The sequence below is a fragment of the Leucopleurus acutus genome (assembly GCF_964270905.1).
Source record: "Leucopleurus acutus genome assembly, chromosome: 4".
Classification (NCBI taxonomy): Eukaryota; Metazoa; Chordata; class Mammalia; order Artiodactyla; family Delphinidae; genus Leucopleurus; species Leucopleurus acutus.
In genome coordinates this window covers 13,270,960-13,292,689 of record NC_139146.1, presented here as the reverse complement: position 1 = coordinate 13,292,689, position 21,730 = coordinate 13,270,960, and the positions used below count along the sequence as shown (strand labels likewise).

Sequence of the window (21,730 nt, the reverse complement as noted above, 5' to 3'; positions counted from 1 at the left end):
CTGCAGAAGAGGCTTATATGTATATTACTTTGCACAAGGAAATTATCTTAAGAAATTATACAGTTTAGAAACTGAAATAAATGATGAGAAATAAAAACTCATGATCATGTGTTCATCTGTCCCATTATAACATTAGAATATATCAATAATTAATTTTGGTTGTTTCACATTTACAAAATAAAATGCTGAAAACTGACATATAAAGTAATTGCTTATTTTTTGAAATTATTCAGGCTCATTATACTATTCAAATAGTTTTAATAAATGCTAGAAAGAAATATAAAATAGCTGAAATTAAAAAAAATACTCTAAATGTTACCACTTGAAGACAACTGCTTTGATTCTTTGATGACCACTTTTAAGACAATTCTGTATTGCAATATTCAAAAGTACAGACACATACTGTGGTGCGATGAGTAGAACTATCTGAAAGTGAGTCCAGAATCTCTAGGTTAACCAGACAACGATCTAGCTGAAATGGGGGTTTCCCCTTCCCTAGCAGAAGTGGTTGTATTCAAGCTCTGCTTCCTGTGAGACTGGGCTTCCACCTATGACAGAGAGGCTGTAGCATCCCATGAACTGCAAGGTCTCCAGGTGCTAGGCAGTTCACATTTTCAGACACACCCTACACACAGGTACCCTCCAATCCAGAATGCTTGGCCAAGTAACCTGTGTTTTCTCCCACTGACAAGACTGCTTTGTCACTCCTGCTCTACAAAAAGACAGAGTATCAAAATGTCAATGTCCTGCTACTAAAATACAGACCTATACTGCAGGACCAGCAGTATTTTGACTATAGCATACTTGTCTGTGGAACAGTGGGAGAAGAGAAAGCTGTGACTTCTCTTTACCTGTTGGCCTTTAGTCTTGTAGCTCTTACATTTCCCCAATAAAGCCTATTCCTTAACCTATGCCATGTGATATTAAAAAATTCATCCCAAACCCTGATGGCAGGTCCAATCTAAATGGGACCTAGCCCTATTCCATAACAGAGGGAAACTCAGAAGGGATCAGCCTTGTAGGAGTGGTGACCATGAATGGCCTACCCTGAACATAATATGTGTATTTCTTTTTTTCTTCCCCCACAAATGGGATTATATACTATATTCTCCTTTGTAGATTACTCTTTTATTATCTGATGTTGTCATAATCTTTTATATCAATAATACAGATATAACACATGTTTTTTATAACACACAGCTCTTCTTTGAGAATCAAACTCTGACTCTACCATTTACTATTTTTTTAACATTGGGTAAATTACTTAACCTCTCTATGAAAGTTCCTAATGCAGCACCTAAAACACAATTTGATTTGCTGAATCAAATTTAGCTCTTTTTCTCCCCAAGGTATTTTAAAAGAGTGGGATATTTACTGCTAAATAAAAAGAGTTATCTAAGTAAGAAGTAAATTTCAAACTATAGACTTCTTGCAATATTCGTTCTCAAATGTCACTGGGGTAAATATTCTTTCCTAACTGTGATTAAAACTCTGTGTTTTTAAAAAGGTAAAAATCATAGCATTTTATAATTTTTTTGGTTATATATACTTTTTATATTTATAGATGGCCTACACCCAATAAGAGTTGGCAGAAAATTTAAAAAGAAGACAAAATAAAATTTAATATTGGGATGAGGTCTAAGCAAGGAATATAGTTACTTTGTAAAATTTATACCTTTAAGTAAAAAGTTCAAATAATGTGGCCACTCTTGTTAAGAAATGTATACAGGCAATACCAGTACTTAAATGCAGATTCTGAAAATATTCCAAGCAAATAAAAGCACTCACCAGGAGAATACTTATAATATAGGGGTTGCTAGTAGATAGTATGATGAAAGCAGACAGTAATGCTGAATACTTGCAGTTGGGTTTTAGGTAGTTATTTTTTCCTTTTTCTCTTTACCTTTTCTAGTTCTTCTTCCACTGCTTTTTTCTCCCTAATGCCTCGTTCAATTTGGCCTTGTTTTTCAGCACACTCCTATAAATTCAAATCATGTTGTAAATAAATATATTTGTAAAACCTTAAGAAAAATGGGGAAAAACAGAAAGGAAGATGATATGTTCATAATAAGAATACCACACTTACCCTATTTGTATAGCAGGACCATATTGATTATTAGGGGAAAAAAACAAAAACGAAAAACTCAAATCTTTAAAGAACTACCTATCTCAGGATTTCAGAGATCACCTCTGGCATAGAACGCCAAGAAGTTCTAAGTAAACATACTAGATGGAAAACAGAGGCTGAGGGATTCTGGGGAGAAAAAAATAAATGAGACCCCTTTCTCATATTACAGTTTTCCTTTTCATATACTCTTACCACATATTTTAAAAGGTAACATAGAACTAGACAGTGACACAACACCATAGGATAACCTATGGCCTAAAAGATGCATGGGTATAGAAATTCTAGAACAGTTAATTTTCTTTTGCAAAACTTATAAGCAGCCAGTAGACACAGTAAAAATGTTTCATTAACATGAACATAAAACATTTCTGACTCGAAAGGTTTTAATCAGTAAAAATCAAACAAGCATATCAATATTCAATAAATTTAAAATTTTGCAAATGAAACTAAAACTAAGAACAATCATTATAACGACTGGCTCTTCACAGCTATTTGTTTTTCTCTATTTATTTTTGAGAATGGGTGTGGTTATTTTCTACTATTATGCGGTGGATGAACCTGCTCTGCTGACAGTACAGTGCTAATATTCAATTATCTTTATCATAACTTTATTTTACAGAAATACTATATAACAACATGTTTTTCAAGTTCAAAATAAGCTTCTAAATTATGATCCCAAATTAATGAACTCTGATTATAATGAAGATCTTTAAACCTATGTTGTAAATAAGATTATTAATCTAAATTTATCTTTTATTAAGATAGAACTGTTAGTGTATAAGATATATAACTTTATTTTTTTTAACATCTTTATTGGAGTGTAACTGCTTTACAGTGGTGTGTTAGTTTCTGCTGTATAACAAGGTGAATCAGCTATACATATACATATATCCCCATATCCCCTCCCTCTTGCGTTTCCCTCCCACTCTCCCTATTCCACCCCTCTAGGTGAACACAGAGCACCAAGGTGATCTCCCTGTGCTATGCGGCTGCTTCCCACTAGCTATCTATTTTACATTTGGTGGTGTATATATGTCCATGCCACTCTCTCACTTCATCCCAGCTTACCCTTCCCCCTCCCCGTGTCCTCAAGTCCATTCTCTAAGGCTGCATCTTTATACCTGTCCTGACCCTAGGTTCTTCAGAACCATGTTTCTTTTATTTTTTAGATTCCATATATATGAGTTAGCATACGGTATTAATTTTTCTCTTTCTGACATACTTCACTCTGTATGACAGTCTCTACGTTCATTCACCTCACTACAAATAACTCAATTTTGTTTCTTTTTATGGCTGAGTAACATTCCATTGTATATATGTGCCACATCTTCATTATCCATTCATCTGTCAATGGACACTTAGGTTGCTTCCATGTCCTGGCTATTGTAAATAGTGCTGCAATGAATATTGTGCTACATGACTCTTTTTGAATTATGGTTTCCTCAGGGTAAGTGCACAGTAGTAGGATTGCTGGGTCATATGGTAGTTCTATTTGTAGTTTTTTAAGGAACCTCCATACAGTTATCCATAGTGGCTGTATCAATTTACATGCCCACCAACAGTGCAAGAGTGTTCCCCTTTCTCCACACCCTCTCCAGCGTTCATTGTTTCTAGATTTTTTGATGATGGCCATTCTGACTGCTCTGAGGTGACACCTCATTGTAGTTTTGATTTGCATTTCTCTAATGATGAGTGATGTTGAGCATCCTTTTATGTACTTGTTGGCAAGCTGTACATCTTCTTTGGAGAAATGTCTATTTAGGTCTTCTGCCCATTTTTGGATTGGGTTGTTTTTTGCTATTGAGGTGATGAGCTGCTTGTATATTTTGGAGATTAATCATTCGTCAGCTGCTTCATTGGCAAATATTTTCTCTCATTCTCAGGGTTGTCTTTTCGTCTTGTTTATGGTTTCCTTTGCTGTGCAAAAGCTTTGAAGTTTCATTAGGTCCCATTTGTTTATTTTTGCTTTTATTTCCATTCCTCTAGGAGGTGGGTCAAAAAGGATCTTGCTGTGATCTATGTCATAGAGTGTTCTGTCTATATTTTCCTCTAAGAGTTTTACAGTGTCTGTCCTAACATTTAGGTCTTTAATCCATTTTGAGTTTATTTTTGTGTATGGTGTTAGGGAGTGTTGTAGCTTCATTCTTTTACATGTAGCTGTCCAGTTTTCCCAGCACCACTTATTGAAGAGGTTGTCTTCTCCACTGTATATTATCTTTATCAAAGATAAGGTGATCATATGTACATGGGTTTATCTCTGGGCATTCTATCCTGTTCCATTGATCTATACTTCTGTTTTTGTGCCAGTACCATACTGTCTTCATTACTGTAGCTTTGTACTATAGTCTGAAGTCAGGAAGCCTACGTCCTCCAGCTCTGTTTTCCTTTCTCAAGATTGCTTTGGCTATTCGGGGTCTTTTCTATTTCCATACACATTGTGAAACTTTTTGTTCTAGTTCTGTGAAAAATGCCATTGGTAGTTTGACAGGGATTGCATTCAATCTGTAGATTGCTTGCGGTAGTAGAGTCATTTTCACAATGTTGATTCTTCTAGTCCAAGAACATGGTATATCGAGACTCTGGGAGGGCTCACGCCAAGGAGTACTTCCCAGAACTTCTGCTGCCAGTGTCCTTGTCCACACGGTGAGCCACAGCCATCCCTTGCCTCTGCCAAAGACCCTCCAACACTAGCAGATCTTTCGCAAGGACGTGAGCCTCTGTCAACATCTGGCACTGTCATCCCTACCCAGAACCATACCCAGAGGCCTCAGAATATGACCACAGTACATCTGGCAGGAGCAGCGGAAGGCTCCTTTCCTGACACCCAAGGTGGCTTGAATAGCATGCCACAGAGGTGTTTATCCAGTGAACAACCTATAGTCAGAAAACATATATTCAGTAGTCTGTGTTTGAAAACATTAATATTCAAATGCAACACGATTGCATTGGTTTTCAATGTCTGGCTTTTTCTTGTAACCAGTGAGTCATCAAGGCTTGCAGTCCTTGCAGAGAAGTACACTAAAGATTAAGAATACTAAAGTTGGATCATCACGTCGCAGCGTTCTTCATCAAGATGCATCAGAAATATATCTACACATGGAACAACTCCTACAGAACACCTACTGAATGCTGGAAGAAGACCTCAGACCTCCAAAAAGGCAAGAAACTCCCCACGTACCTGGGTAGGGCAAAAGAAAAAAGAATAAACTGAGACAAAAGAATAGGGACGGTACCTGCACCAGTGGGAGGGAGCTGTGAAGGAGGAAAGATTTCCATACACTAGGAAGCCCCTTCCAGGGCGGAGACTGCAGGTGGCAGAGGGGGAAACCTTTGGAACCATGGAGGAGAGCACAGCAACAGGGGTGCAGAGGGCAAAGCGGGGAGATTCCTGCAGAGGATCGGTGCCGACCAGCACTCACCAGCCCGAGAGGCTTGTCTGCTCACCCACTGGGGCAGGCGGGGCAGAGAGCTGAGGCTCGGGCTTTGGTCGGAGCACAGGGAGAGGACTGGCGGCGTGAACACAGCCTGAAGGGGTTAGTGCACCATGGCTAGCCGGGAGGGAGTCCGGGGAAAAGTCTGGACCTGCTGAAGAGGCAAGGGACTTTTTCTTCCCTCTTTGTTTCCTGGTGCGCGAGTAGAGGGGATTAAGAGCGCTGCTTAAAGGAGCTCCAGAAACGGGCGCGAGCCGCGACTACCAGCACGGACACCAGAGAGGGGCATTAGACGCTAAGGCTGCTGCTGCCACCACCAAGAACCCTGTGTGCGAGCACAGGTCACTCTCCAAACCCCCTTCCGGGGAGCCTGTGCAGCCTGCCACTGCCAGGGTTCCATGATCCAGGGACCACTTCCCCGAGAGTACACACGGTGCGCCTCAGGCTGGTGCAACGTCACGCTGGCCTCTGCCGCCGCAGGCTCGCCCCGCACTCCGTACCCCTCCCTGCCCCCAGCCTGAGTGAGCGAGGGCCCCCGAATCAACGGCTCCTTTAACCCTGTCCTGTCTGAGCGAAGAACTGATGCCCTCCGGCAACCTACACGCAGAGGCAGGGACAAATCCAACGTGGAACACCGGGAGCCGTGTGAACAAAGGAGAGAAAGGGAAATCTCTCCCAGCAGCCTCAGAAGCAGCAGATTAAATCTCCACAATCAACTTGATGTACCCTGCATCTGTGAAATACCTGAATAGACAACGAATCATCCCAAATTGAGGAGGTGGACGTTGAGAGCAAGATTTATTTTTTTCCTCTTTTCCTCTTTTTCTGGGTGTGTATGTGTATGCTGCTGTGTGAGATTTCGTCTGTATAGCTTTGCTTTCACCATTTGCCCTACGGTTCTATCTGCCCATTTTTCTTTGCTTTTTTTCGTTTTTTTAAAAATTTTACCTTTCTTTATTTTATTTTCTTTTATCTTCTTTCTTTCTTTCTTCCTTCCTCCCTCCCTACCTCCCTTTCTTTCTTTCTACTTGTTCTCCCTTTTATTCTGAGCCGTGTGGATGAAAGGCTCTTCGTGCTGCAGCCAGGAGTCAGTGCTGTGCCTCTGAGGTGGGAGAGCCAATTTCAGGACACTTGTCCACAAGAGACCTCCAAGCTCCACATAATATCAAACAGCAAAAATCTCCCAGAGATCTCCATCTCAACACCAACACCCAGCTTCACTCAACGACCAGCAAGCTACACTGCTGGACACCCTATGCCAAACAACTAGCAAGACAGGAACACAACCCCACCCATTAGCAGAGAGGCTGTCTAAAATCATAATAAGGCCACAGACACCACAAAACACACCACCAGACGTGGACCTGCCCACCAGAAAGACAAGATCCAACCTCATCCACCAGAACACAGGCACTAGTCCCCTCCACCAGCAAGCCTACACAACCCACTGAACCAACCTTACCCACTGGGGACAGACATCAAAAAATACGGGAACTACGAACCTGCAGCCTGCAAAAAGGAGTCCCCAAACGCAGTAAGTTAAGAAAAATGAGAAGACACAAAAGCACACAGCAGATGAAGGAGCAAGTTAAAACCCACCAGACCTAACAAATGAGGAAAAAGGCAGTCTACCTGAAAAAGAACTCAGAATAATGACAGTAAAGACGATCCAAAATCTTGGAAATAGAATAGAGAAAATGCAAGAAACATTTAACAAGGACCAAGAAGAACTAAAGAGGAAACAAGCAATGATGAACAACACAATAATTGAAATTAAACATACTCTAGAAGGGATCAATAGCAGAATAACTGAGGCAGAAGAATGGATAAGTGGAAGCTAAAATAGTGGAATTAACTACTGAAGAGCAGAATAAAGAAAAAAGAATGAAAAGAACTGAGGACAGTCTCACAGACCTCTGGGACAACATTAAATGCACGAACATTCGAATTATAGGGGTTCCAGAAGAAGAAGAGAAAAAGAAAGGGACTGAGAAAATATTTGAAGAGATTACAGTTGAAAACTTCCCTAATATGGGAAAGGAAATAGTTAATCAAGTCCAAAAAGCACAGAGATTCCCATATAGGATAAATCCAAGGAGAAACAGGCCAAGACACATACTAATCAAACTACCAAAAATTAAATACAAAGAAAACATATTAAAGGCAGCAAGGGAAAAACAACAAATAACACACAAGGGAATCCCCATAAGGTTAACAGCTGATCTTTCAGCAGAAATTCTGCAAGCCAGAAGGGACTGGCAGGACATATTTAAAGTGATGAAGGAGAAAAACCTACAACCAAGATTACTCTACCCAGCAAGGATTTCATACAGTTTTGATGGAGAAATTAAAACCTTTACAGAGAAGCAGAAGCTGAGAGAGTTCAGCACCACCAAACCACCTTTACAACAAATGCTAAAGGATCTTTCCTAGGCAAGAAACACAAGAAAAGGAAAAGACCTATAATAACAAACCCAACACCATTTTTCTTAATTGTTTCTTCCCATTTTCTCATGGGAATAGGAAAATACATATCGATAATTACCTTAAATGTAAATGGATTAAATGCTCCCACCAAAAGACACAGACTGGCTGAATGGATACAAAAACAAGACCTATATATATGCTGTCTACAAGACACACACTTCAGACCTAGGGACACATAAAGACTGAAAGTGAGGGGATGGAAAAAGATATTCCATGCAAATGGAAACCAAAAGAAAGCTGGAGTAAAATTCTCATATCAGACAAAATAGACTTTAAAATAAAGACTATTACAAGAGACAAAGAAGGACACTACATAATGATCAAGGGATTGATCCAAGAAGAAGATATAACAATTGTAAATATTTATGCACCCAACATAGGAGCACCTCAATACATAAGGCAAATACTAACAGCCATAAAAGGGGAAATCGACAGTAACACATTCATAGTAGCAGACTTTAACACCTCACTTTCACCAATAGACAGATCATCCAAAATGAAAATAAATAGGGAAACACAAGCTTTAAATAATACATTAAACAAGATGGACTTAATTGATATTTATAGGATATTCTGCCCCCAAACAAGAAAATGCACATTTTTCTCAAGTGCTCATGGAACCTTCTCCAGGATAGATCATATCATGGGTCACAAATCAAGCCTTGGTAAATTTAAGAAAATTGAAAGTGTATCAAGTATCTTTTCTGACCACAATGCTATGAGACTAGATATCAATTACAGGAAAAGACCTGTAAAAAATACAAACACACGGAGGCAAAACAAAACACTACTTAATAACGAATTGATCACTGAGGAAATCAAAGAGGAAATCAAAACATACCTAGAAACAAATGACAATGGAGACACAACGACCCAAAACCTATGGGATGCAGCAAAAGCAGTTCTAAGAGGGAAGTTTATAGCAATGCAATCCTACCTTAAGAAACAGGAAATATCTCGAACAAACAACCTAACCTTGAACCTAAAGCAATTAGAGAAAGAAGAACAAAAAAACCCCAAATTTAGAAGAAGGAAAGAAATCATAAAGATCAGATCAAAAATAAATGAAAAAGAAATGAAGGAAATGATACCAAATATCAATAAAAGTAAAAGCTGGTTCTCTGAGAAGAAAAACAAAATTGATCAACAATTAGCCAGACTCATCAAGAAAAAAAGGGAGAAGACTCAAATCAATAGAATTAGAAATGTAAAAGGAGAAGTAACAACTGACACTGCAGAAATACAAAAGATCATGAGAGATTACTAAAAGCAACTGTATACCAGTAAAATAGACAACCTGGAAGAAATGGACAAATTCTTAAAAATGCAAAATCTGCCAAGACTGAATCAGGAAGAAAGAGAAAATATGAACAGACCAATCACAAGCACTGAAATTGAAACTCTGATTAAAAATCATGCAACAAACAAAAGCCCAGGACCACACGGCTTCACAGGCAAATTCTATCAAACATTTAGAGAAGAGCTAACGCCTATCCTTATCAAACTGTTCCAAAATACAGCAGAGGGAGGAACACTCCCAAACTCATTCCACGAGGCCACCATCACCCTGATACCAAAACCAGACAAGGATGTCACAAAGAAAGAAAACTACAGGCCAATATCACTGATGAACATAGATGCAAAAATCCTCAACAAAATACTAGCAAACAGAATGTAACAGCACATTAAAAGGATCATACACCATGATCAAGTGGGGTTTATTCCAGGAATGCAAGGATTCTTCAATACATGCAAATCAATCAATGTGATACACCATATTAACAAATTGAAGAGAAAAACCATATGGTCATCTCAATAGATGCAGAGAAAGCTTTCGACAAAATTCAACACCCATTTATGATAAAAACCCTGCAGAAAGTAGACATAGAGGGAACTTTCCTCAACACAATAAAGGCCATATATGAAAAATCCACAGCCAACATCGTCCTCAATGGTGGAAAATCTGAAAGCATTTCCACTAACATTAGGAACAAGACAAAGTTGCCCACTCTCACCACTCTTATAAAACATAGTTTTGGAAGTTTTCCACAGCCATCAGAGAAGAAAAGGAAATAAAAGGAATCCAAATCCGAAAAGAAAAAGCAAAGCTGTCACTGTTTGCAGATGACATGATACTATACACAGAGAATCCTAAAAATGCTACCAGAAAACTACTAGAGCTAATCAATGAATTTGGTAAAGTAGCAGGATACAAAACTAATGCACAGAAATCTCTTGCATTCCTATACACTAATGATGAAAAATCTGAAAGTGAAATCAAGAAAACACTCCCATTTACCATTGCAACAAAAAGAATAAAATATCTACGAATAAACCTACCTAAGGAGACAAAAGAGCTGTATGCAGAAAATTATAACACTGATGAAAGAAATTAAGGACGACACAAATAGATGGAGAGATATACCATGTTCCTGGATTGGAAGAATCAACACTGTGAAAATGACTCTACTACCCAAAGCAATCTACAGATTGAATGCAATTCCTATCAAACTACCAATGGCATTTCTCACAGAACTACAACAAAAAATTTCACAATTTGTATGGAAACACAAAAGACCGCAAATAGCCAAAACAATCTTGAAAACGAAAAATGGAGCTGGAGGAATCAGGCTCCCTGACTTCAGATTATACAACAAAGCTACAGTAATCAAGACAGTATGATAATGGCACAGAAACAGAAATATAGATCAATGGAACAGGATAGAAATCCCAGAGATAAATCCATGCATATATGGTCACCTTATCTTTGATAAAGGAGGCAGAAATGTACAGTGGAGAAAGGACAGCCTCTTCAATAAGTGGTGCTGGGAAAACTGGACAGGTACACCTAGAAGTATGAGATTAGATCACTCCCTAACACCATACACAATAATAAGCTCAAAATGGATTAAAGACCTAAATGTAAGGCCAGACACTATCAAACTCTTAGAGGAAAACATAGGCAGAACACTCTATGACATAAATCACAGCAAGATCCTTTTTGACTCACCTCCTAGAGAAATGGAAATAAAAATAAACAAACGGGACCTAATGAAACTGCAAAGCTTTTACACAGCAAAGGAAACCATAAACAAGACCAAAAGACAACCCTCAGAATGGGAGAAAATATTTGCAAATGAAGCATCTGACAAAGGATTAATCTCCAAAATTTACAAGCAGCTCATGCAGCTCAATAACAAAAGAACAAACAACCCAATCCAAAAATGGGCAGAGATCTAAATAGACATTTCTCCAAAGAAGATATGCAGACTGCCAACAAACACTGGAAAGAATGCTCAACATCATTAATCATTAGAGAAATGCAAATCAAAACTACAATGAGATATCATCTCACACCAGTCAGAATGGCCATCATCAAAAAATCTACAAACAATAATGCTGGAGAGGGTGTGGAGAAAAGAGAACACTCTTTCACTGCTGGTGGGAATGTGAATTGGTACAGCCACTATGGAGAACAGTATGGAAGTTCCTTAAAAAACTGCAAATAGAACTACCATATGACCCAGCAATCCCACTACTAGGCATATACCCTGAGAAAACCATAATTCAAAAAGAGTCATGTACCAAAATGTTCATTGCAGCTCTATTTACAATAGCCCGGAGATGGAAACAACCTAAGTGTCCATTATTGGATGAATGGATAAAGAAGATGTGGCACATACATACAATGCAATATTACTCAGCCATAAAAAGAAACGAAATTGAACTATTTATAAGGCGGTGGATGGACTTACAGTCTGTCATACAGAGTGAAGTAAGTCAGAAAGAGAAAGACAAATACCGTATGCTGACACATATGTATGGGATAAGAAAAAAAAATTCATGAAGGACCTAGCGGTAAGACGGGAATAAAGACACAGACCTACTAGAGAATGGACTTACGGATATGGGGAGAGGGAAGGGTAAGCTGTGACAAAGTGAGAGAGTGGCATGGACATATATACACTACAAACATAAAATAGATAGCTAGTGGGAAGCAGCTGCACAGCACAGGGAGATCAGCTCGGTGCTTTGTGACCATCTAGAGGGGTGGGATAGGGAGGTTGGGAGGGAGGGAGATGCAAGAGGAAAGAGATATGGGAACGTATGTATATGTATAACTGATTCACTTTGTTATAAAGCAGAAACTGACACACCATTGTAAAGCAATTATACTCCAATAAAGATGTAAAAAAAAAAACATAGTATATCACTCCATCAGTTTTTATTATCTTTAATTTTTTTCATCAGTGTCTTATAGTTTTCCGCATACAGGTCTTTTGTCTCCTTAGATAGGTTTATTCCTAGGTAGTTTATTCTTTTTGTTGCAATGGCAAATGGGAGTGTTTCCTTAATTTCTCTTTCAGATTTTTCATCGTTAGTGTATAGGAATGCAAGAGATTTTTGTGCATTAATTTTGTATCCTGCTACTTTACCAAATTCATTGATTAGCTCTAGTAGATTACTGGTAGAATCTTTAGGATTCTCTGTGTATGGTATCATGTCATCTGCAAACAGTGACAGCTTTACTTCTTCTTTTCCAATTAGGATTTCTTTTATTTCTTTTTCTTCTCTGATGGCTGTGGCTAAAACTTCCAAAACTATGTTGAATAATAGTGGTGAGAGTGGGCACCCTTGTCTTGTTCCTGATCTTAGTGGAAATGCTTTCAGTTTTTCACCACTGAGAACAATGTTGGCTGTGGGTTTGTCATACATGGCCTTTATTATGTTGAGTTAAGTTCCCTCTATGTCTACTTTCTGCAGGGTTTTTATCATAAATGGGTGTTGAATTTTGTCGAAAGCTTTCTCTGCATCTATTGAGATGACCATATGGTTTTTCTCTTCAATTTGTTAATATGGTGTATCACATTGATTGATTTGCATGTATTGAAGAATCCTTGCATTCCTGGAATAAACCCCACTTGATCATGGTGTATGATCCTTTTAATGTGCTGTTGGATTCTGTTTGCTAGTATTTTGTTGAGGATTTTTGCATCTATGTTCATCAGTGATATTGGCCTAGAGTTTTCCCTTTGTGTTACAACTTTGTCTGGTTTTGGTATCAGGGTGATGGTGGCCTCATAGAATGTGTTTGGGAGTGTTCCTCCCTCTGCGATATTTTGGAAGAGTTTGATAAGGATAGGTGTTAGCTCTTCTCTAAATATTTGATAGAATTCACCTGTGGAGCCATCTGGTCCTGGGCTCTTGTGTCTTGGAAGATTTTTAATCACTGTCTCAATTTCAGTGCTTGTGATTAGTCTGTTTATATTTTCCTTCTTCCTGGTTTAGTCTCGGAAGACTGTGTTTTTCTAAGCCTCTGTCCACTTCCTCCAGGTTGTCCACTTTATTGGCATACAGTTGCTTGTAGTTGTCTCTCATGATCGTTTTGTATTTCTAGTGTCAGTTGTTACTTCTCCTTTTTCATTTCTAATTCTATTCATTTGAGTCTTGTCCCTTTTTTTCTTGATGAGTCTGGCTAATGGTTTATCAATTTATCTTCTGAAAGAACCAGCTTTAGATTTATTGATCTTTGCTATTGCTTGCTTCTTTTCCTTTTCATTTATTTCTGATCTGATCTTTATGATTTCTTTCCTTCTGGTAACTTTGGGTTTTTTTTTGGTTCTTCTTTTAGTGCTTTAGGTGTAAGGTTAGGTTGTTTATTTGAGATGCTTGTTTGTTGAGGTAGGATTGTATCACTATAAACTTCCCTCTTAGAACTGCTTTTGTTGCATCCCATAGGATTTGGGTCACCATGTTTTTATTGTTATTTGTTTCTAGGTATTTTTTGATTTTCTCTTTGATTTCTTCAGTGATCTCTTGGTTATTTAGTAGCATATTGTTCACCCTCCACGTGTCTGTATTTTTTACAGATTTTTTCCTGTAATTGATATCTAGTCTCATAGCGTTGTGGTCTGAAGATATACTTGATATGATGTCACTTTTCTTCAATTTAGCAAGGCTTGATTTGTGTGTGACCCAAGATATGATCTATCCTGGAGAATGTTCCATGAGCACCTGAGAAGAAAGTGTATTTTGTTGGTTTTGGATGGAATGTCCTGTAAATATCAATTAAGTCCATCGTGTTTAATGTATCATTTAGAGTTTGTGTTTCATTATTTTCATTTTGGATGATCTACCCATTGGTGAAAGTGGGGTGTTAAAGTACCCTTCTATTATTGTGTTACTGTCAATTTCCCCTTTTATGGCTGTTAGCATTTGCCTTATGTATTGAGGTGCTCCTATGTTTGGGTGCATAAATATTTACAATTGTTATTTATTCTTCTTGGATTGATCCCTTGGTCATTATGTAGCATCTGTCTTTGTCTCTTGTAATAGTCTTTATTTTAAAGTCTATTTTGTCTGATATGAGAATTGCTACTCCAGCTTTCTTTTGATTTCCATTTGCATTGAATATCTTTTTCCATCTCCTCACTTTCAGTCTGTATGTGTCCCTAGGTCTGAAGTGCATCTCCTGTAGACAGAATATATACAGGTCTTGTTTTATTATCCTTTTGGGCAGTCTGTGTTTTGATTGGAGCACTTAATCCATTTACATTTAAGGTAGTCCTCGATATGTATGTTCCCATTACCATTTTCTTAATTGTTTTGAGTTTGTTATTGTAGGTATTTTCCTTGTCTTCTTTTTCCTGCCTAGAGAAGTTCCTTTAGCATTTGTTGTAAAGCTGGTTTGCTGGTGCTGAACTCTCTTAAATTTTGCTTGGCTGTAAAGGTTTTAATTTCTCCGTCAAATCTGAATGAGGTCCTTGCTGGGTCGAGTAATCTTGGTTGTAGGTTTTTCCCTTTCATCACTTTAAATATGTCCTGCCACTCCCTTCTAGCTTGCAGAGTTTTGGCTGAAAGATCAGCTGTTCACCTTATGGAGATTCCCTTGTATGTTATTTGTTGATTTTCCCTTGCTTCTTTTAGTATTTTTTCTTTGTATTTAATTTTTGACAGTTTGATTAATATGTGTCTTGGCGTGTTTCGCCTTGGATTTATTCTGTATGGAACTCTGCGCTTCCTGGACTTGATTGACTATTTCCTTTACCATATTAGGAAAGCTTTCAACTATAATCACTTCAAATATTTTCTTAGTCTCTTTATTTTTCTCTTCTTCTTCTGGCACCCCTAAAATTCGAATGTTCGTGCATTTACTGTTGTCCCAGATGTCTGTGATCCTGTTCTCAATTCTTTTTATTCTTTATTCTTTAGTTTGTTCTGCAGTAGTTATTTCCACTCTTTTATCTTTCAAGTCACTCATCTGTTCTTCTGCCTCAGTTATTGTGTTATTGATTCCTTCCAGAGAATTTTTAATTTCATTTATTGTGTTGTTCCTCATTGTCTGTTTGCTGTTTAGTTCTTCTAGGTCCTTGTTAAACGTTTCTTGTATTTTCTCCATTCTATTTTGAATATTTTGGATCATCTTTACTATCATTACTCTGAATTCTTTTTCAGGTAGACTGCCTATTTTCTCTTCATGTGTTTGGTCTGGTGGATTTTTACGTTGCTCCTTCATCTGCTGTGAATTTCTCTGTCTTCTCATTTTGCTTAACTTACTGCGTTTGGGGTCTCCTTTTCACAGGCTGCAGGTTTGTAGTTCCTGTTGTTTTTGGTGTCTGCTCCCAGTGGGTAAGGTTGGTTCAGTGGGTTGTGTAGGCTTTCTGGTGGAGGGGACTGGTGCCTGTGTTCTGGTGGATGAGACTGGATGTTGCATTTCTCATGGGCAGGACCATGTCTATTGGTATGTTTTGGGGTTTCTGTGAACTTATGATTTTAGGCAGCCTCCCTGCTAATGTGTGGGGTTGTGTTCCTCTCTTGCAAGTTTTTTGGCATAGGGTGACTAGCACTGTAGCTTGCTGGTCGTTGAGTGGAGCTGGGTGTTATGTTGAGGTGGAGATCTCTGGGAGAGCTTTCAACATTTGATATTACGTGGGGCCGGGAGGCCTCTGGTGGTCCAATGTCCTGACCTCAGCTCTCCCACGTCAGAGGCCCAGGCCTGACACCCAGCCTGAGCACCAAGACCCTGTCAGCTACAGGGCTCAGAAGAAAAGGGAGAACAAAAGGAAGAATAAAATAAAATAAAATAAAGTCATTAAAATAAAAGATAAGGAAAATATTTTTTAAAACAAAAAAATAAAAAAGTAATAAAAGGAAAAGAAAGAAGAGAACCAATCCAAAAAACAAATCCACCAATGATAACAAGCGCTAAAAACTATACTAAAAAAAACCCAAAAAAACGGACAGATAGAACTCTAGGACAAATAGTAAAAGCAAAGCTGTACAGAGAAAATCACACCAAGAAGCATGCACCTACACATTCATAGAAAGAGAAAAAGGAAAATACACACACACACACACACACACACACACACACACACACACACACACATATAAAGGAAGAGAGCAACCAAATCAATAAACAAATCTAGCAATGATAATAAGCTCTAAATGCTAAACTAAGATAAACATAAAACTAGAGACAAATTAGATGCAGAAAGCAAACCCCAAGTCTACAATTGCTCCCAAAGTCCACCGCCTCAATTTTGGGATGATTCGATGTCTATTCAGGTATTCCACAGATGCAGGTACATCAAGTTGATTGTGGAGATTTAATCCGCTGCTCCTGAGGCTGCTGGGAGAAAGTTCCCTTTCTCTTCTTTGTTCGCACAGCTCCTGATGTTCAGGTTTGGGTGTGGCCCCGCCTCTGCATGTAGGTCGCCCTCTGACATGTTTTTCGCCCAGACAGGATGGGGTTAAAGTAGCAGCTGATTCGGGGGCTCTGACTCACTCAGGCCAGGAGCAGGGAGGGATACGGAATGTGGGGTGAGCCTGTGGTGGCAGAGGCCCTTGTGACGTTGCAACAGCCTGAGGTGTGCCGTTTGTTCTCCCAGGGAGGTTGTCCCTGGATCACGGGATCCTGGTGGTGGCGGGCTGCACAGGCTTCTGGGAGGGGAGGTGTGGATAGTGACCTGTGCTTGCACACAGGATTCTTGGTGGCTGTAGTAGCAGCCTTAGCGTATCATGCCTGTCTCTGGTGTCTGCACTGATAGCCGCGGCTTGCACCCATCTCTGGAGCTCGTTTAGGCGGTGATCTGAAGCCCCTCTCCCCGCACACCTCGAAACAATGGTCTCTTGCCTCTTAGGCAGGTTCGGACTTTTTCCTGGACTCCCTCCCGGCTAGCTGTGATGCACTAGCCCCCTTCAGGCTGTGTTCACACAGCCAACCCCAGTCCTCTCCCTGGTATCTGACCTCTGAAGCCCGAGCTTCAGCTCCCAGCCTCCACCCGCCCCGGCAGGTGAGTAGCCAATCCTGTCAGGCTGGTCATTGCTGGTTGGCAGGGTTTCTCTGTGTGGGAATCTCTCTGCTTTGTCCTCTGCATCCCTGTTGCTGCGCTGTCCTCTGTGGCTAAGAAGCTTCCCCACTGCCTACTCCCCGTCTCCGCCACTGAGGGGGCTTCCTAGTGTGTGTAAACTTTTCCTCCTTCACAGCTCCCTCCCAGAGGTGCAGGTACTGTCCCTATTCTTTTGACTCTGTTTTTTCTTCTGTTTTTGCCCTACCCAGGTACGTTGGGAGTTTCTTGCTTTTTGGGAAGTCTGAGGTCTTCTGCCAGGTTCAGTAGGTGTTCTGTATGAGTTGTTCCACATGTAGATGTATTTTCGATGTATTTGTGGGGAGGAAGGTGATCTCCATGCCTTACTCCTCCACCATCTTGAAGGTCCCTCCAAGAAATATAACTTTAATGTTCTAAATATGTTCATACAATAAGTTGCTAATCTATGAAAAGGTAATTTTCTGGTGTGAAATTTGGGATTTCTCCTATGTTCATAACTCACCTCATGTAATTTTTTAATAGACCATTTTTTAATAGACTATTTTTTAAGAGCAGTTTAGGTTCACAGCAATTGAGGGGAAGTTACAGACCTCTCCTATACTTCCTGCCCCCATACATACATTGCCTTCCCCATTATCAACATCCCACGATGGAGAGGTACATTTGTTAAAACTTATGTACCTACATCACACAATATTATCACCTAGAGGCGATAGTTTTCATTAGAGTTCACTCTTGGTGTTGTACATTTTATGGGTTTGGATAAATTTATAATGATATATATCCACCATTATAGTATCATATAAAGTAGTTTCACTGTCCTAAAAATTTTCTATGCTTTGCCTATACTTATTCATCTCTCCCTCTCTCCTCCTTAAGCCCTTGTAACTACTGATCTTTTAACTGTCTCCATAGTTTGCCTTTTCCAGAATGTCATATAGCTGGAATCATATATTATGTAACCTTTTTAGACTGGCTTCTTTAATTTAGTGATATGCATTTAAGTTTCCCCCATGTCTTTTCATGGTGACGTAGCTCATTTCTTTTAAGTGCTGAATAATATTCTATCGTTTGGATGTACCAGTTTATTTATCCATCACCAACTGAAGGACATCTTGGTTGCTTCCAAGTTTTGGCAATTATGACAAAGCCTGCTATAATATAAACATCCATGTGCACGTTTTTTGTGAACATAAGTTTTCAACTCCTTTGGCTAAATACAGAGGAATGCAATTGTTGGATCCTATGGTAAGAGTATATTTACTTTTGTAAGACAACAGCAAACTCCTTTCAAAAGTGGCTGTACCATTTTGCATTCCTACCAGCAATGAATGAGAGTTCCTATTGCTCTTTGTCAGCATATGGTGGTGTCAGTGTTCTGGATTTTGGCCATTGTAATAGGTATATCTGGCACTTATTTGGTGTAACGAGTGGTATCTCATTGTTGTTTTAATTTGCATTTTTACATAGGATTTGGAGTATCTTTTCATTTACTTATTTGTCATCTGTAAATCTTTGATGAGGTGTCTGTTAAGGTCTTTGGCTCAATTTTTTAAATCAAGTTGTTTTCTTACTGTTGAGTTTTAAGGATTCTTTGTATATTTTGGGTAATAGTCCTTTATTAGATATAGGTTTTTTTTTGTAAACATTTTCTCCCAATATATGATTTCAATTTTCATTTTCTTTATAATTTTTTTTTTTTGGCGGTATGTGGGCTTCTCACTGTTGTGGCCTCTCCCGTTGCGGAGCACAGGCTCCGGACGCTCAGGCTCAGCGGCCATGGCTCATGGGCCCAGCCGCTCCGCGGCATGTGGGATCTTGCTGGACCGGGGCACGAACCCGTGTCCCCTGCATCGGCAGGCGGACTCTCAACCACTGCGCCACCAGGGAAGCCCCAATTTTCATTTTCTTGATAGTGTCTTTCACAGAGCAGAACAATTTAATTTTAATGAAGTCCAACTCACCAGTTGTTTCTTTCATGGATCACACCTTTGGTGTTATATCTAAAAGCTCATTGCCAAACCCAAGATTATCTAGATTTTTCTCCTATGTTATCTTCTAGGAGTTTTATAGTTTTGCATTTTACATTTAGATCTGTGACCCATTTTGAATTAATTTTTATGTAAGTTCTCTATCCAGATTCATTCACGTGACTACCTAATTGTTCTAGCACCATTTGTTAAAAGAAGACTATCTTTGCTCCATTGTATTACCTCTGCTCCTTTGTCAAAGATCAGCTAACTGTATTCATGTGGGTCTATTTCTGGGTTCTGCTCCATTGATCTATTTGTCTGTTGTTTCACTGATATCACCCTGTCTTGGTTACTGTAGGTTTCAAGTAAGTCTTGAAGTGCAGTACAGTGTCAGTCCTCCGACTGTTCTTCTTCTTCAATGTTGTATTGACTATTCTAGGTCTTTTGCCTCTCCATCCAAACTTTAGAATCAGTTTGCTAATAACCACAAAATAACCTGGTGGGATTTCAATTGGAATTGCACTAAATCTATAGATCAAGTTGGGAAGAAAAGACATCTTGACAATACTGAGTCTTTTTATCCATGAACATGGGCTATCCTCATTTATTTAGTTCTTCTTTGCTGTTTTTCATCAGAGTTTTGTAGTTTTCCTCATATATATTTGGTTAGATTTACACCTAACTATTTAATTTTGGGGGTGCTAATGCAAATGACAATGTGTAAATGACACTGTGTTTTCAATTTCAAATTCCACTTGTTTATTGCTGGTATATAGGAAAGCAATTGACTTTTGTATATTAACCTTGTATCCTACAACCTTGTTATAATCACTTCTTTGTTCCAGGGTTTTTAGTTTTTTATTCTTTTGGACTTTTTACATAGATAATCATGTTATCTGAAAACAAATTCTTCTTTCCCAACCTGCATACCTTTTACTTCCTTTTTTGGGGGGGGGGTCAAACTGCATTAGCTAGTACTTCCAGTATGATCTTGAAAAGCAGTGGTGAGAGGGGACACCCTTGCCTTGTTCCTGATCTTAGTGGGAAAGCTTTCAGTTCCACAGCCGTAGATTTTTTATAGATACTCTTTACAAAACTGAGGAAGTTTCCCTTTGTTCCTAGTTTACTGAGAGATTTTTTTTTATCATGAATGGGTGCTGTATTTTGTCAAATGCTTTTTCTGCATCTATGATATGATTCCCAAATGATTTTTAATGTAGATATTAATAATAAGGTTAGATCACACTTCTGGGTCTGGTGAGTAGCATATAAAGAAAGATATGTTATAAATGTGTTATGCATCTCTCTTTATCTAACCCACCATATAACTGCCAAACGACAATGGTTGAATATTTACTTAACCTGAGATAACAAAGTTAAAATGAGACAGAAAAGTAGAAACCTTTAAGGAGAAATACAAGAATTCTATCAGAAATACACTAAAAACTAAAGCGAACATTTAGAATTACTATTAAAGGCTTTTCAGATATTAATCACCACCAATATTCCTACCTTTTGGACAAGAAATGACCAAATGATACTAGAAATTTTTTCAAGAACTCATGGAGTGCTTCCAAAATCATATCCTCATAGTGTATCATAAAGAAAGTCTCAACAAATATTAAGAATCAATATCATATAGACCATGATCTGTGGTCTCTATTTAACCAGATTAGAAATTAGTAATAAAAAGAAGTCTAAATACCCATGTATTGGGGAATTTGAAATTAGACTTCTAAAAAATTCATGGATCAAAAAAAAGATCATAATGAATGTTTCATTTTACATGTATAAATTTGGGCATTTATAACCAATCCTCTCCCTCATTTGCTATAGATTAGCAAAAAACCTCTGCTACTTGGCAGAAGTAAAACCTTGAGTATTTGAAGAGAAACATATGCTGCATATGTTGCTCTCCAAAGCGAGATATGTGGCTTGAGACAGAATCCCTCTGGCCTTTTCTTAAACCTATCCAAAAAATCTACACATTAACCTAAAATACAAGACTTTATCCTTCCTGCAAGCACAACTTAGCTTTGGGTTAGCTGAAGTATGCTTAACTTCCCTCCCTGACTTCATGTTTAGTGCATAGGTGGTAAAATTGGTAATGAAGAATAGAAATAAATAGTCAACATTAGGTTATTATGCCTCAAACTGTAGTCTGAATTTCCTGAGAAAATCTGCTTTTTAAAGTAGCTGAACATGTCTTTCTTCAAATATACCTCTAAATCCTTAATATTTCAAACACTTCAATTAGTACAGTTTTTTTCACCAAACCAACATGACATCAGATAATATTTAATATCTTTAGAAAAATCCACTTAGCTATGAGTTACAAACGTTTTACTATAAATCCTAAGAAGCACGTTCTGTAATAAT

At 38.5% G+C, this 21,730-nt stretch overlaps 1 protein-coding gene across 2 annotated transcripts in view; it reads right to left on the bottom strand.

The window, feature by feature from the left end:
- Window positions 1-21,730, bottom strand: part of SCLT1 (sodium channel and clathrin linker 1) — a 255,924-nt gene that overhangs the window by 84,524 nt on the left and 149,670 nt on the right. For both annotated transcript variants that reach the window (XM_082838635.1, XM_082838634.1), the window contains exon 15: window positions 1,904-1,978. In XM_082838635.1, the coding sequence (XP_082694761.1) occupies window positions 1,904-1,978 (75 nt within the window). The remainder of the gene's footprint in view (window positions 1-1,903; window positions 1,979-21,730) is intronic.